General features: G+C 40.5%; 2 protein-coding genes across 2 annotated transcripts in view; one reads left to right on the top strand and one right to left on the bottom strand.

Annotated features, from left to right (window-relative positions):
* Window positions 1-312: 312 nt before the first annotated feature.
* LOC117469095 (parvalbumin-7-like) overlaps window positions 313-17,546 on the bottom strand; it is a 38,314-nt gene continuing 21,080 nt past the window's right edge. The window contains exons 2-5 of the mRNA XM_034113471.1: window positions 10,429-10,497; window positions 9,118-9,247; window positions 8,669-8,778; window positions 313-1,218 (exon numbers count right to left, since the gene is read on the bottom strand). Of these exons, the coding sequence (XP_033969362.1) occupies window positions 1,193-1,218; window positions 8,669-8,778; window positions 9,118-9,247; window positions 10,429-10,489 (327 nt within the window). The 5' untranslated portion in view covers window positions 10,490-10,497 and the 3' untranslated portion in view covers window positions 313-1,192. The remainder of the gene's footprint in view (window positions 1,219-8,668; window positions 8,779-9,117; window positions 9,248-10,428; window positions 10,498-17,546) is intronic.
* ncf4 (neutrophil cytosolic factor 4) overlaps window positions 13,643-17,546 on the top strand; it is a 45,600-nt gene continuing 41,696 nt past the window's right edge. Inside the window, exons 1-2 of the mRNA XM_034113470.1 lie at window positions 13,643-13,789; window positions 15,902-15,986. Coding sequence (XP_033969361.1) covers window positions 13,758-13,789; window positions 15,902-15,986 — 117 coding nt within the window. The 5' untranslated portion in view covers window positions 13,643-13,757. The remainder of the gene's footprint in view (window positions 13,790-15,901; window positions 15,987-17,546) is intronic.

Below are 17,546 nucleotides of genomic sequence, written 5' to 3'. Positions count from 1 at the left end.
ACACACACACACACACACACACACACACACACACACACACACACACACACACACACACACACACACACACACACACACACACACACACACACACACACACACACACACACACACACTTTATTATTGCTGATTTTTTGGGTTATTTTCATATCATTTTAATGTATTTTTAAATATTTCTACTGTGTTTTTTATAGCCCTGCTATAACCATATAATTTCTATAAAAATATTATGGAATTTTTCTTTATTTTTCGCTGCTTCTATTGTTATTTTTATTTGTTGTGCGTCTGTGAGTAAAAACAAGTAAAGAGACATTTATTACTCAAGTTTGTTTTTATTATCATTTCTTACTCAGAGCTTCTCCTCTCTTCACAGCTCTCCTTTATATTTCATTTATTTACTACATCATCTGATGGGAGGCAGGGAGTGAGGAGGAGGAGGAAGAGGAAGATGAAGGTGAGGAAGATGAGGAGCACTAAAACAGTAAAACAGAGAAAAAGCACAACCTGGGATACACAGAGGGAGTCCATTCAGATTAAAGAGTAACATCTGGAAAAAAGGCTGCTCCAAAACCCAGTCAAAGAACAATGAAACGAGGTGTCTTCTGCCAATAGAACAAGAGTTCATTCGCTTGGTAAGATGGAATATTTAGATCAATTAGATCTTCTAATCTTATTTTGAACTATATTTTACCAGGGTCAGGAGATGTTACAAAATAAGCTAGAAATGCTCAAAGGTTTTCTGTTTTCTGGTCAAGAAAGTGAGAGGGTGTTTGTGTGTGTGTGTGTGTGTGTGTGTGTGTGTGTGTGTGTGTGTGTGTGTGTGTGTGTGTGTGTGTGTGTGTGTGTGTGTGTGTGTGTGTGTGTGTGTGTGTGTGTGTGTGTGTGTGTGTGAGAGAGAGAGAGGGTGTGTGTGTGACATCTGAGACACTGCAGTGTTACTTATTAGGTCTTATATTGAGTGTAAAGACATATTCTGACTCGAAATTAGACGAATATACTTTGCAAGATTTCATGTTCTTGCACCGCGGAGGGATTCTAGAAACCATACAGCAGGTTAATAAATATATATACACAGGACAAAGAAAATGATGATGTTCCTCCTCGTGGAGTTTAAAGCTGGCTGATCCAAAATAATGAAAGCAGGGATGAAGAGGAGGAGGATGAGGAAGAGGAGGAAGGTTTTCACGGTCTCCTACTCGTGCACCATGACCTCAAACTCTGAAAAAGAAGAAGAAATATGTGCACAGATAAGTCATTTATCGATAGAGATGTAAATACTATCCTGCTTTATATCGTGTTCAATTAATATCAGCCCTTCAGTCGAGAGATAGTTTATAGATTTGGGTGAGTGTCTATGTGTGTGTGTGTGTGTGTGTGTGTGTGTGTGTGTGTGTGTGTGTGTGTGTGTGTGTGTGTGTGTGTGTGTGTGTGTGTGTGTGTGTGTGTGTGTGTGTGTGTGTGTGTGTGTGTGTGTGTGTGCGTGTTTTTTTCTGTGTATGTGTCTTTGTTTGCAGGTTATCTAAGAGCAGGTTAGGTTGCAGGCCAAAGGCCCTGACACACCAGGCAGTCACCAGAGAACTCGCCGACACCGACAGTTCCATCGACGAGTTCTCCTGTGTCTTGGCCATGTGTCGCACTGGAACACACCGCAAAGACTTCAGACGAGCAGGTACGAACTGCGCATGCGTGAGTGGCAATAACTCTCCTTACCAGCAGGCGGCGGTAGTGTTTATTTGTCATTCAAAATAGGCAACAACCGGAAGACAGAAGAAGAAGAACAGACTGATATAAACAAACAAATAGCGTGTGCGTTCCATTTTCACTCTCGTCCATCGAAAACATGTTTTAGAATATAAAAATACATGCATGATGAAATGAGCACATAAAGTGCAGACATACTATAAAATCACAGTTAATAGACCTGCATCTGATGATCGCAGTGTTCTGGCGGGTGTGTAGTTTATTGAGTCAGCAATGTAATAATGGCCACTTCTTGCTAAATTTACGATGAGATGAAAAACCGGACTTGACCAAACAAATCACGGAGCTCTCAGCAGAGGACAGCCGGGGACGCTCCCGCCGATATCAGAGATGTCCCTGCTATGTGTGGGAGGTAAGAGAGGACATTTAAGGGCTATGTTTGATGTCTTTAAGTATCACCTGCTGGTGTTTAGCTGCTGTCCTGTGCCTTTTTTAATCGTTTGTTTACGTCCCTCACTTCCGTTTCGCTTCTCATTTGCTAGCTGAACAGCTGATCAGAGTGGTTTCTTGGCCCGATAGCTTGTGTCCGTATTTTGGCCGATTCAACATGTTGAATCGGCCATGTGTCGACCGTGAAAGGCCAAATAAGGCGTGTCACGGCCGAGGGTTCAGGACACACCAAATTGACTTTGGGCGACAAGGAACGCGTTGTCGCCAGACAACCGAAGACGGCCGAATACGGCCTGGTGTGTCAGGGCCTTAAGAGATCAACTCAGTGAAAGCACCGCCTGCTGACCAATCAGAGCTCAGTGTGCGGAGTTTAAAGCGATCAAGTCATATTACAGGAGAAAGGAAATACAGAAAAACTGCTGTTGCAGGAAAGACGGCCGGCAAAAATCAACTGACTGTGTGAACGTGAAAATGAATAGAATATCCCCTCCCATCTTCAGAGCAATCTGACTATTATAACATTAGCGTTAAGAAAGCTTACTTAAATATCTGCCACGACATAAGTAACCGGATCAGAGTAACATTACGTACAGTCCGCGGCACTGTGAGTGCAGACGTCCATATTATGAAGGGCCATGTAGGCCAAAATTCAAACTAACCTCGCACACACACTACTGAAAACATCTGGCCTTGCTCACACACTACCGAAATACTCTCACATTCACTACTGAACACCTCACACACACAACTGAAAATTAAACCTCACACACTTACTACTGAAAATTAACCTCACAAACACACAATTGAAAATCAACCTCACACACACACTATTGAAATACTCTCACATTCACTAGTGAACACCTCGCATACACAACTGAAAATTAAACCTCACATTCACTACTGAAAATTAACCTCACACACACAGGCCTACTCCTGAAAACATTTTTTTCTGAAAGGTTCTCAGTAGGGAATGTGCATGTGTTTCACCTATGTGTGTGAGGGGGATTCTTGCTGTAATGGAAGTCATTGTAATGAAACGGAAGTTATTGTAATGAAACGGAAGTACCAAACTGCTAGTGGTCGCTCTGCTAGCTCCGTTAGCTCCGTTAGCTCCAGGCTGCTACAGGGGCTCAGCTTCTTGGCTGATCCGGAGAACACAACTTGAACTTGGTCGTGTTTGTTGTGTTGATGCCTGGTGGAGTATTCTTCATTCAAATATCGGACTTATCTCATGGCTCTGCGGTTGAAACAGACCGTCCATGAATGCAGTTTCTTCGGTAAGTGAAATTCAAGCACTTTATTTCTTACTTGTGTTTTTATTCAGCTAAGCTACATCTGTGCTAACGATGCTATCCGTAGCATCCAAGTTAAAACTTAATAGAGAAGTACATAATAGAGAAGTGTAAAACATTAAGAAGGATTATACTGTAGAACAAAAGGCTTCTCGGTGAGGTTGGTAAAATAAGGTCATCCTCGTACATTAGATAGTTAGTTTTCTAGTTAGGTAACTGTATGCATTGTTATTGTTAATTTAAATTCGCTATGCTCGACGATGCAGATAGCTAGCGTCACAGTAGTGTTGAAGACCAGCGTACTGTATATGAGATTAACCTCACTATAAGATCTGTGTATTTTAAAAATATGAATCTCACATTTCCAGATGGTTCCAGAAATAACGTTAACGTAGATATTGCAATATGGTTTGTTGAGCTGGAGTTATTTATTGAAGCTTACTGGTTAACGTTCATCATATTAAACGAACGAACCCAAACCTTGTTGTTTTTATTAATATTATTACCAATACTTACTAAGCATTATCATTACACTGGAGAAACCAACTTATTGTGGCAGCAGAACGTGAACATGTAACCTAATGCCTGCATTTAACGACGATAGCGTAGTGGTCAATGCTTTAGTGACAAGGAAATTATTTGTTTAAATATTAGATATGACGTTCATTGCATTACATTTGATAAAGATGTTTGTCTTTTACCCTTACGTGTGTGTTACAAATGAATGTGAATATGGCATAGGACAAATATTTAATTTGACTGTCTCATGAAAAACGATTCCAAAATAACAGTAAAATAAAAAGGACCCCGACTAGACAATAATACACAATCCAACTGATAAGATACATTAAGGGCTGTGATATCCAGCACTTTTTTTAAGGATAACAAAAAGATTATGACATGACGTTTGCATGTAAAAAAGTCAGTGACCAACACATGTTACTTTACATATCTGTTTGTTTAAAGTTTCCAGGTGATGCAGACAGACCAGAGGATGCTGAACACGAGAGACAGACCTAGATTCCTAGAAGCAGTGAACTTCAGCATGGAGTGAAAGGTACAAAGACCCCTTTCATACTGTACAAAGAATCGAGAAACGTTCTGGTTAGATAAAGTAACAACTGTGTTCCTTCCTTGCAAAAAGTTACATTTCGATTTTACCAAGCAACATGATTTAAGGCAATTGTTATTTTACATTGTGAGAATTGCTACCATTTGTCTCTACATATTGTCTGTAAAAGACGTGGTAAAAGTGGTTCTTGCCGTGAGACAACCGAACAGCATGATTCTACATTTACACTAAGTTCTGATAACAGTTGAATATTATTTTAATAATAACATATATTTTAATGTTGATTAACTTCATACTGTTCAATCATAATCTGATTATTTTTGTAGTACAAAGTGATGAATTTAAAAAACACAATCAAATAAAAAAATATATTATTTCTACAGCCGCTAAATAAACAAACAGACCTCTTTCATAAATAACCAACCCAGTCTCACGCCATTTCGTGTTATTAGTCACAAAATTAATTTAATCTATTGATTCGTGTTCACCAACACGATTTTCACCTTTTTTTCGTGTCACACAGAACGATTTTAAATGCAATGTATTTCTATTGGTAGTATGTTTCGTGCCTGCAACACGTCTTTTTGTCCGGTCGGGTCTTGGAAGACCAGAAGCTGTGTGGTTCATAAAAACATGTTCTTACTCAATATCTTACCCTAAGCCTAACCCTATCCCTTTTATTTTAAATTGTATAATGTCTGAGATTGTGTGCCGTCAGTGAGGAAAAGAAATGGCTCAGAGCCTCAGAATACTGACATCTGTATTTTATGTCATCTTTTTTTCCTTCTAATTTGTTATTATTTGCATTGCTTTTAAAATCGTTCTGTGTGACACGAAAAAAATGGCGAAATCGTGTTGGTGAACACGAATCAATAGATTAATTTCGTGACTATAACACGAAATGCCGTGAGACTGTGTTGAAATAACACACTTACTCTGCAATAATGTCATAGGTTTTATGTTTCTTGTCATTTCTGTAGGAAAGGACATGCCTGAAGTACACAACTGCCTCACCGTTTTCTCCGAGGGGCAAGAAGAAAATGAAAAGCTGATATGACATTAAAGACCAATACAGGACATTCACTAAGAAACTACACTTTTATTGTGGCTCAGTTTTTTTAAATAACAAATACTATTACTGTATTTTAATATCTCACGTCTGAAAGTTTAATTTAAAAGAAGAGGCCCCAAAAATAAATATTGGTATATAAATAAATGTAGTTGATTTTGTCTTTTTAATTGTTAAAGTAAAGTAGATAGAGCAGGTACTTAAGAGTTTTAATACAGTCTGGTTGCGGAGGAGGCACACAGGTAAGAGCACTAACTAGCTACCATCACATGTAACTAAGCTTGACTTGAATTTATTACAAGTATAATTAAGTGACAGCAAAAAATCAATAACTAAAATCATGTAAAAATGTGAATCTTTGCTGGATCCACTGTTGAATTGACCACATATTATATATTTTAGAAACCTGAAGGCATTTATAGATTTTTATGCAAGTATTATCCCAAAAACTCAATACCTTAGATTATTGTTGAAAGTTTTGCTGAATAGTTTCATGTTCACTTACCTTAAGCAACGTAAAACGTGCAGACAGAATGATTTGACTAACCGCTCAAAGCACTTCATTATGATGGAGGTGAGTGCTACTGGGCGGTAGTTATTGAGGCTGGTGATTATTGTCTTTTTCGGGACAGGAACGATGGTGGAGTGTTTAAGACATGTGGGGCTACAGACTGCAGCAGGGACCTGTTGAAGATGTCTGTGAACACCTCTGCCAGCTGAACTGCACACAACCTGAGAACACGGCCAGGGATGCCATCAGGTCCAGGAGCCTTGTGTGGGTTAACCCTTTTAAAGGATTTACACACATCTGCCCTATTTAAAACAAAAGGGCAGTGTAGCTCCTGGTCCCTCTGTACCTCCACAGCCTGGCTGCTCTCAAAGCGTGCAAAAAAACTGTTTAGCTCATCTGGGAGAGATGCGCACGCAGACACTCCCGCAGAACCCCCCGCTGCTCCTTTGTAGTCTGTCATTGTTCTTAGTCCCGCCCACATATTCGTAGTGTTACAGCCTTTGAAGTCAGATTCCACCTTCTCTTTGTACTGTCTCTTTGCATTGTTAATTGCTCTCCGGAGATCATACCTAGACTTCCTGTACTCATCCAAATCTCCAGCTCTGTGCGCGATAGTGCGCGCTTTCAGTTTGCCGCACACCTCACAGTTTATCCAGGGCTTTTGATTTGGGAATGTCCGTACAGAAACCTTTGGTACCACGTCATCGATGCATTTCCCAATGTAGCAGATGACAGTGTCCGTGTGTGTGTTGATGCTGTTGTCCTCAAACACACTCCAATCCGTAGATGCAAAGCAATCCTGCAGTGCTGCATCTGACTCCTCGCTCCATCGCTGTACTGTCCTTGTTATCGGTCTGTCCCTTTTAAGTTTCTGCTTGTAAGCAGGCAGCAGCCGCAGTGAGATATGGTCTGATTTGCCGAAGGGAGGGCGAGGGAGAGCCTTATATCCATGTCGAAAAGGGGAATAAACATGGTCCAGTATGTTTCCGCCGCGCGTCGGGCCGCTGATGTGTTGGTAATATTTCGGCAGGACCTTCTTCATGTTAGCGGTGTTAAAATCTCCGGCCACAAAGAACAAAGTCTCGGTCCTGTCAATAGTCCCAAACAGATGATCGAGTGCCGTGTTGTTGTCGGCTAGCGGCGGGATATACACTGCTGTTATCACAACAGATGTGAATTCCCTCGTCAGATGGAAGGCCCGACATGAGATCATGAGGTGCTCTAGATGAGCGGAACAGTCCGAAGACATAACCTTCACATCTGAGCACCAGTTGTTGTTAGTCATTACACACACACCGCCTCCCTTACTTTTCCCCGAGTTAGCAGTCCGGTCCTGACGAAAAATAGTGAATCCGTCAGGAACCATGGCGGAGTCCGGGATAGCGGGGGTTGAGCCAAGTCTCAGTGAGAATTAACACGTTACAGTTCTTAATGTCCCGTTGAAAAGCAATCCGACTTCTGAGTTCATCTAGTTTATTTTCAATGGATTGAACATTAGCCAGAAGAATACTCCGAAGAGGGGGTCGGTTTTCACAGTTGGTTTTCTCGTTTCCTCAGTCTGACCAGCAGCCCGACACGGGACCCTCGCTTGGTCTTCCTCCTGCGTCTCTCAGGTAGGACAGCAACAGGTAGCCATGGCGAATCTCCATTGTCTGTCGGAGGGTTATTATTGTCCACGAAGTTTCGGATGTGAAGAAGTTCCTCTCTGCTATATTGTATAGCAGAGTTGGTGCAGTCGGCTTGCATGTTGCGAACCATGTTAAAAGTAAAACGGCAAAAAGTAAATAAACACGCACAAAATACGAAAAAGGGCAAAGTTGGAGAGGAGCCAAACGACAATGCTGCCATCTTCACCGGCGCATTATAGATCTGTATGCAGAAGTATTCTTTTAAGCAACACATTAAGTTGACAAAACACTCGAGTCAAATGTAATTAAAGTCAGATCGTGTCTTGGACGGGGCAGTGATTTCATAAACCTGTTAATGTACGCATTCAAACACTTTCTCTGTTACCAGCTGTATTCACCTTGCAGGTGCAGCTATGTGGCTTTGATCCTGGATAAAGTGTTTAAGTCATGGATGTTTAAAGTTTAACTTCTTCATATTTGTCTAATATCATAGTTCACTTTTCATTCAGGAAGTATGACGCTGCGCTGTCAGTACGCTTGTCCATGTTTGTGATTGGTCGAATGCTCCAGATACCACCCCTTTCATGTGAACGCGCACCTAACTAGATAGGACACGGCTGGCTTGAGTTAACGAGTTGATAACCAGCGTCGTAGGACCGCTTAGCGAGAGCGCGTTTGTTTTGGATTAGGTAAACCGGGTAACTCAAACATATCCAGGTTATGTTGAACCGGCTTCGTCGTACAGGCCTCTGATCAATTGTTATATTTCGCTGCATGTACCCTTTAAAGTTCTTAACAAATAATCTGAGTGGAATTTATTGTTGTGTATTTTTAACTTGTGATGTGTCATTTTGTAAAGCACTTTGAGCTGCATATGTTGTATGAAAAGTGCTGTATAAATAAAGCTTTATTATTATTATTATTATTATTATGATCTCCTCTCACCGTCGATGCCGATCTTCCCGTCTCCATCCTTGTCGGCAGCTTTGAGGAACGCTGACGTCTCTGAGTCCGTCAGATCTCTGCCTTCACTGGAGAACCCCTTCAGAACGAACCTGAGAAACAGGAAGTGAACCATGAGGGGTGTGTGTGTGTGTGTGTGTGTGTGTGTGTGTGTGTGTGTGTGTGTGTGTGTGTGTGTGTGTGTGTGTGTGTGTGTGTGTGTGTGTGTGTGTGTGTGTGTGTTGTGTGTGTCTATGTCTGTGTGTGTGTGTGTGTGTGTTGTTGTTTGTGTTTGTGTGTGTGTGTGTGTGTGTGTGTGTGTGTGTGTGTGTGTGTGTGTGTGTGTGCGTGCGTGCGTGCGTGTGTGTGTGTGTGTGTCTATGTCTGTTTGTGTGTGTGTGTCTATGTCTGTGTGTGTGTGTGTGTGTGTGTGTGTGTGTGTTCCTCCTCACTTCAGCTCCTCTTCCTCGATGAAGCCGCTCCCGTCCACGTCCAGAACTTGAAAGACTTTCTTCACGGTCTCCGCCGACATGGCCTTCATCCCGACCAGCTCAAAGAACTTCTTGGGGTCGAAGGTTTCTCCTGAAAGAAAGAAGAAAGAAGATAAGAGCAGAGAACATAAAGAGAGTTATCCATCCCATAATCACCACCTCCACTTCAGCAGAGTTTAGAAAGTGCACATCAGGAAAGGTTATCTGCACACGGTGTGTGTGTGTGTGTGTGTGTGTGTGTGTGTGTGTGTGTGTGTGTGTGTGTGTGTGTGTGTGTGTGTGTGTGTGTGTGTGTGTGTGTGTGTGTGTGTGTGTGTGTGTGTGTGTGTGTGTGTGTGTGTGTGTGTGTGTGTGTGTGTTTACTCAAACTCAAAAACTACTTAGATCTAATAATAAATATGAGGTTAGTCTAAAAGGAATGATTAAGTTATAACCAAGTAATAAATGTTGTGCGGTCTTCAGAATGAATAATCTTATTACTTTGTGTGAATGTAAATATATATCTTTGACAGAAGCAATATTTTTTACTTAACTCAACTTCATTTTTTGAGGTAAAAAGATTAATTTGGAATAAACTAAAAAAATGAGCTGTAACAAATTAGCGATTTTGTTTTGTTGGTCCAAAGTATGAATTTGTTTCAGTGCAGCAACAATAAATCAGATTTCCTCTCAAACTGCACAACTCTACTGACACCTAGTGTTTCAAACCTTCATCACCTCAGGGTTTATTCTAATAAAGAATATATTGATGATTATAATTTGACTTAAGGGTAGGTACTGTAAGTTTGAGAAACCGGCTCGAGATACACTTGTTGTTATATTCCATGGAATGCTCTTAACATCCCTGATAGCAATGAATATCTGAAGTGCTTTGACAAAAAATCCATTAAAAAATATCATCTGTGGAAGCTGTAGTGCTGTAAAAAGCACGACCAATCATCTGAGCCGGCCCGGCTAAAGTAACTGGATGGCCTACCTGCCTGTCAGCCTTCCATCTGTGCACAAACTTATCTTGTGCCCTCATTGGTCATGTGCGCGTTCGTGTGTGTTGGAGGAGGGGCTCTGTAAGGAAGTGGTAGATTTCTTCCAGCTGTGTATTTTCAAATTCTAGTGCACTCGAGCTGGTTTCTGCAAAATTACCTACCCCACCTTTAAATGACATTTTCCATACAGGACTTTAACGTGTATTGGAGTATTTTCACAGTATTAGTACTTCAGGAATTCCTCGATGGTCTTTTATTAAATCTAACTCATGTTTCTGATGGTTCTGACCTGCGAAAGCTTCCAGAGCTTTCTTGATCTCCTCCGCTTTCAACAGATCTGTCATCGACATCTTGTCAGCTGCAGAGAGAGAGAGAGAGAAAGAGAGAGAGAACGAGAGAGTGAAAGAGAGAGAGAAACACGTTTTCAAAACACATTTGAATACAAGTTTGACACGTCCATTAACCGCTGACCTCTCACAACTCATACTGACAACAAACAGCAGATTTGAATGTAATCTATATATGTTGATGATGTATTCATTATTAAAGTAACTGTAGGTGCCATAACGCTACTTAGCCCAAGTTCATTATTTGTATTATTATTATTTGTTTACGTCACTTTTATTTGTTTGTTGAGCACTTCCGGTAATTGTCACATGGGTGTGGTTTGGTTATATAAGTCACCTGTTTGATGTTGAGTGCAGATGACAGAGGGTGAGCTTGTGCTGTCATCCGCACTCGACATCAAACAGGTGACTTATATAACCAAACCACACCCATGTGACCATTACCGGAAGTGCACACGGAAGTGTGTATATGTGTGTGTGTGTGTGTGTGAGAGAGAGAGAGAGAGAGAGAGGGTGTTTGTGTGTGAGTATGAGAGAGAGGGTGTGTGTGTGTGTGTGTGTGTGTGTGTGTGTGTGTTTGTGTGTGTGTGTGTGTGTGTGTGAGAGAGAGAGAGAGAGTGTGTGTGAATATGAGAGAGATGGTGTGTGTGTGTGTGTGTGTGTGTGGGGTGTGTGTGTGTGTGAGAGAGAGAGATGGTGTGTGTGTAAGGGTGTATATATGTGTGTGTGTGTGTGTGTGTGTGTGTGTGTGTGTGTGTGTGTGTGTGATAGACATAGTGTGTGTGTTTGGTGTGTTTTTGTTTTTTATAGATAGATATCGTTTTGTTTTTTTTTGTTTTTTTTTTTGTTTTGTTTGTTGTTTTTTTTATATCTATAGAAGGTTTGGTTTTTTTGTTTTTTTTTGTCGTGCGAGAGAGAGGGTGTGTGTGTAAGTGTGTGTGTGTATGTTTGTGTGTGTGTGTGTGTGTGTGTGTGTGTGTGTGTGTGTGTGTGTGTGTACACAACAAAACTACAAATATACTTAACATGACTACAATGAGACACACACACAACAACAACAAGGAGACTCAACTATGGCGATAAACGGCAAAAGTCTCTGCGTTTTTTTAATCCAAAATACTTTAGCCATTTGCCTTCACATGCAATCTGGCTCTTTAGTGAAGAAGACATGCTCAGTGACTTGATCTCAACCGTGACGTTCCCACTCCGCCTGTGTATCTCTACTTATTTTACATTCTCTCTTCACTTTAACTTTCACTTCTCTCTGTTTAGCTAACCCCTAAAACCTCACCTATCCCATATAAGGAGCCGGGTGATGTACAATAGTTGGTACCTGAGTTATTTTAATACCAAAACAACCATTTTTATTTGCACGAAACAAAAGAAAACAAACAGCTGTGAAATAGCTATGTGTACAAGAAAATGTTCTTACGTGTCTCTTTATTTAATATGTTAGACTACTCATCACTGATTTGTGATTTTGTTGGACGTATTGAGGTTTTGAACCCAGCCTTATTTGTGAGGATGATCACAGCTGGGACAGAAGGTCAGTTCTGCTTTAGAGTTATAAATACTTCCGCTGTTATTCATGATATTTCACAAAAAGGGTAAACCCCACTTCCCCAAACTGTGAAACCATCTGGAGAGAGTGTGTGTTTGTGTGTGATACAGAGAGGGAGGTTTGTTCTGTATTTAGGTTTGGCTAGCACTTGTACTGGCAGATTTGCATAAACGGGATTTGATTGGCTGACGCTTCCACCGAAGCTTCAGAAGCTTCAAAAGTTGAACATTTCTCAACTTTTGCAGCGAGCCACGCCAGCAAAGCTCCGCTTCGCTTCCCACAATGCAGTTCGGCGAAAAGTGACGTCACCCCATTCAAGTGAATGGTGAAGCTTTCAACGCACGCCGCTGTGTGGACGGGCCGTAAGTGTCGTTGCCTTGCTCGGCTCTGGGGAGGGGGGGGGAAGTGTGTGTTGGGGTGCCACTGATGGTGATGAAAGCTGGTTCGAGGGGCCCCCAGTGAATGTTTGTCCAGGGCCCCCACAGACTCTAGAATCGCCACTGCTTCCAGGGATTCCCCAAACACTTTTATTTTTAAATCTGTCAGTTATGCGACAAAGGATGCAAAAATAGATTCAGAATTAAACCAAAATAACGTATTTTAACCATGTATTTTCTCACTTTATACAACAGCCACTGATTTGTGTTTAATGCGTATTAATACACAGACGTTTAGAAGTATAATATGTCATATTTCTGCCCGTAAACAACTGGACCTATGCTATATATTTATTAATATTATTTATTTTTATTTTTTGTTTGCACACTGGAAGACGTTGACTGTAACTTACCCTATAAATAAATAAAGTTTACATTTATATTCAAGGAATGAGTAAATAATAATAATGTATTTAATTTAATTCAAAAACAATTTTAAATTCTAAAACCATTCTTTTATTTAAATCCTTTTGAGGATATGAAAATATGTTGTATTTTCAGTGATTAAGTCCACACAAAGAAACGCAATGTCAGAATGTGTATGCTTGACTTCAAGCTGCTGCACGATGCAGATAGACCTGTGTAATGACATGTATACTTCACTGTATGTAACACCACACACACCTGTACCCTGTCCCTGAACGCACCATCCTCTCGTCTTGTTTACGTGCTACCTGACCCTGAACGCACCATCCTCTTCTCTTGTTTACCTGCGACCTGACTCTGAACGCACCATCCTCTTCTCTTGTTTACCTGCACCCCATTTAAGATTTGATTTGATTTGATTTACGTGTAAAACAATAATACAAAAATAAATAAATAATAATAATAATAATAATACAAATAATAATGAAATGAAACAAGTGAATTGTGATACTGTACAAACTGAAGCAGTATCAAATTAATAAAAACAAATATGATTGACTTACAAATTATATATAAAGAAATGATGAATTTTACACTTATTTAATCCCACCCATTCTCCCAAAAACTCAATTATTAACATATTTTTTTCTTTCTTTTAACAAAATCTACATTCTAAATGTATGTATACATACAATATACATTTAAAATTATGTACACGACTATTTCCCCGCCTCTGAACGCACCATCCTGTGTTGTGTCAGGGACCTCTCGCTTCCTGCCTGTTTCACTTCTCTCTGCAGCTTCAGAGCGGTGTGTGACTCAGAGTTTATCCGACAGAAGAAGCTTCTCTCCGGACAGAAGTCTCAGTTCTTCCCGTGTTTCTCACTCTAATCCCGGGATAAAAATCATGTCTCTGCCGCGGCAGCTCCGGGACGAGAGGTGAGGATATTTTATCATCTCTCTTAAAGTGTGTTGTTCGGCTGTATGGGAACTACAACTGGAAGTTAAACCATCCATGCACCGGTATTTTATTATTATTATGGTGTCAAGTTGTCAGAGGGAGGAGAAGTAGGCTACTCAGATCTTGTACTTGAGTAAAAGTAGAAGTACTCAGATATTGTACTTGAGTAAAAGAAGAAGTACTCAGATCTTGTACTTGAGTAAAAGTAGAAGTACTCAGATCTTGTACTTGAGTAAAAGAAGAAGTACTCAGATCTTGTACTTGAGTAAAAGTAGAAGTACTCAGGTCTTGTACTTGAGTAAAAGTAGAAGTACTCAGATCTTGTACTTGAGTAAAAGTAGAAGTCCTCAGATCTTGTACTTGAGTAAAAGTAGAAGTACTCAGATCTTGTACTTGAGTAAAAGTAGAAGTACTCAGATCTTGTACTTGAGTAAAAGTAGAAGTACTCAGATATTGTACTTGAGTAAAAGAAGAAGTACTCAGATCTTGTACTTGAGTAAAAGTAGAAGTACTCAGATCTTGTACTTGAGTAAAAGAAGAAGTACTCAGATCTTGTACTTGAGTAAAAGTAGAAGTACTCAGATCTTGTACTTGAGTAAAAGTAGAAGTCCTCAGATCTTGTACTTGAGTAAAAGTAGAAGTACTCAGATCTTGTACTTGAGTAAAAGTAGAAGTACCCAGATCTTGTACTTGAGTAAAAGTAGAAGTACCAGAGTGTAGGAATACTCTGTTTCAGTAAAAGTCCTGCATTCAAAATGTTCCTCAAGTAAAAGTAGAAAAGTATTATCATCAAAATATAGTGAAAGTAGTGACAGTAAAAGTAGTCATTGTGCAGATTGGTCCATTTCAGAATAATATATATGATATGTTTTATAATGATTGATCATGAAAGTGTTCTCAAAGCTGGTAAAGGGAGGCATGGAGGCGTGTTGTGCAGTGGGTTGTGCGTAGGTGTTCGGATCAGGGTGTTCAAACCCCACTGCAGTCAGCATGTCGTTGTGTCCCTGAGACACTTCACCCCAAAGTGCTCCTGTGGGGATTGTCCACAGTATTGAGTATGTAAGTCGCTTTGGATAAAAGCGTCTAACAAGTGACATGTGATGTAATGTAAAGTAAAGGTGCAGCTGGTTTGAATGACTTTGTATACTGCAGGGTAGCTTGTGAATTTACTCAAGGTGGAACTAAAGTCTGATTTAACACTTGATTATATTTCACATCATTCATCCAGATCTGTGAAGTAACTAAAGGTATTAAATACATGTAGTGGAGTAAAAGTACACCATCTACCTCTGAACTGTAGTGGAGTAGAAGTACACCATTTACCTCTGAGCTGTAGTGCAGTAGAAGTACACCATTTACCTCTGAGCTGTAGTGCAGTAGAAGTACACCATGTACCTCTGAACTGTAGTGTAGTAGAAGTACACCATTTACCTCTGAGCTGTAGTGCAGTAGAAGTACACCATCTACCTCTGAGCTGTAGTGCAGTAAAAGTACACCATCTACCTCTGAACTGTAGTGGAGTAGAAGTACACCATGTACCTCTGAGCTGTAGTGCAGTAGAAGTACACCATTTACCTCTGAGCTGTAGTGCAGTAGAAGTACACCATGTACCTCTGAACTGTAGTGCAGTAGAAGTACACCATTTACCTCTGAGCTGTAGTGCAGTAGAAGTACACCATCTACCTCTGAGCTGTAGTGCAGTAGAAGTACACCATCTACCTCTGAGCTGTAGTGCAGTAGAAGTACACCATCTACCTCTGAGCTGTAGTGCAGTAGAAGTACACCATGTACCTCTGAGCTGTAGTGCAGGAGAAGTACACCATCTACCTCTGAGCTGTAGTGCAGTAGAAGTACACCATTTACCTCTGAGCTGTAGTGCAGTAGAAGTACACCATCTACCTCTGAGCTGTAGTGCAGTAGAAGTACACCATCTACCTCTGAGCTGTAGTGCAGTAGAAGTACACCATTTACCTCTGAGCTGTAGTGCAGTAGAAGTACACCATCTACCTCTGAGCTGTAGTGCAGTAGAAGTACACAGTAATCCTGTTATAAAACATGACTACATTATCTAAATGATTTCCTCCTCTCAGTGACTTCGACCAGCTTCCTCACAACATCCCCATCAGCGCCACCATCGCCGACATCGAGGAGAAGAAAGGCTTCATCGACTACTTCGTACGTAACGTTTTAAAACCCCCTCAAACTTTATTTAACTCCCTCAAACTGTATTTAACCCCCTCAAACTGTATTAAACCCCCCTCAAACTGTATTAAAACCCCCCTCAAACTGTATTTAACCCCCTCAAACTTATTAAACCCCCCTCAAACTGTATTAAACCCCCTCAAACTGTATTAAACCCCCTCAAACTGTATTAAACCCCCTCAAACTGTATTAAACCCCCCTCAAACTGTATTTAACCCCCTCAAACTGTATTAAACCCCCCTCAAACTGTATTAAACCCCCCTCAAACTGTATTAACCCCCTCAAACTGTATTTAAACCCCCTCAAACTGTATTAAACCCCCTCAAACTTTATTTAACCCCCTCAAACTGTATTAACCCCCCTCAAACTGTATTAAACCCCCTCAAACTGTATTAAACCCCCTCAAACTGTATTTAACCCCCTCAAACTGTATTAAACCCCCTCAAACTTTATTTAACCCCCTCAAACTGTATTAAACCCCCCTCAAACTGTATTAAACCCCCTCAAACTTTATTTAACCCACTCAAACTGTATTAAACCCCCCTCAAACTGTATTTAACCCCCCTCAAACTGTATTAAACCCCCCTCAAACTGTATTAAACCCCCTCAAACTGTATTTAACCCCCTCAACTGTATTAAACCCCCTCAAACTTTATTTAACCCCCTCAAACTTTATTTAACCCCCTCAAACTGTATTAAACCCCCCTCGAACTGTATTAAACCCCCCTCAAACTGTATTAAACCCCCTCAAACTTTATTTAACCCCCTCAAACTGTATTAAACCCCCCTCAAACTGTATTAAACCAACCCCCCTCAAACTGTATTAAACCCCCCTCAAACTGTATTAAACCCCCTCAAACTTTATTTACCCCCTCAACTGTATTAAACCCCCTCAAACTGTATTAAACCCCCTCAAACTGTATTAAACCCCCTCAAACTTTATTTAACCCCCTCAAACTGTATTTAAACCCCCTCAAACTGTATTAAACCCCCCTCAAACTGTATTAAACCCCCTCAATCTTTATTTAACCCCCTCATGTATTAAACCCCCTCAAACTGTATTTAACCCCCTCAAACTGTATTAAACCCCCTCAAACTTTATTTAACCTCCTCAAACTGTATTAAACCCCCCAAACTGTATTAAACCCCCCTCAAACTGTATTAAACCCCCTCAAACTTTATTTAACCCCCCAAACTGTATTAAACCCCCCTCAAACTGTATTAAACCCCCCTCAAACTGTATTAAACCCCCTCAAACTTTATTGAACCCCCTCAAACTGTATTTAACCCCCCTCAAACTGTATTAAACCCCCCTCAAACTGTATTAAACCCCCCCAAACTGTAATTAAACCCCCTCAACTTTATTTAAAACCCCCTCAAACTTTATTGAACCCCCTCAAACTATATATAACCCCCTCAAACTGTATTAAACCCCCCTCAAACTGTATTAAACCCCCCCAAACTGTATTAAACCCCCTCAAACTTTATTTAACCCCCTCAAACTGTATTTAACCCCCTCAAACTGTATTAAAC

Source organism: Trematomus bernacchii, unplaced genomic scaffold (genome assembly GCF_902827165.1).
Source record: "Trematomus bernacchii unplaced genomic scaffold, fTreBer1.1, whole genome shotgun sequence".
Lineage (NCBI taxonomy): Eukaryota > Metazoa > Chordata > Actinopteri > Perciformes > Nototheniidae > Trematomus > Trematomus bernacchii.
Note: the sequence above shows the minus strand (reverse complement) of the source record. Positions and strands in the feature narration are given on the sequence as shown.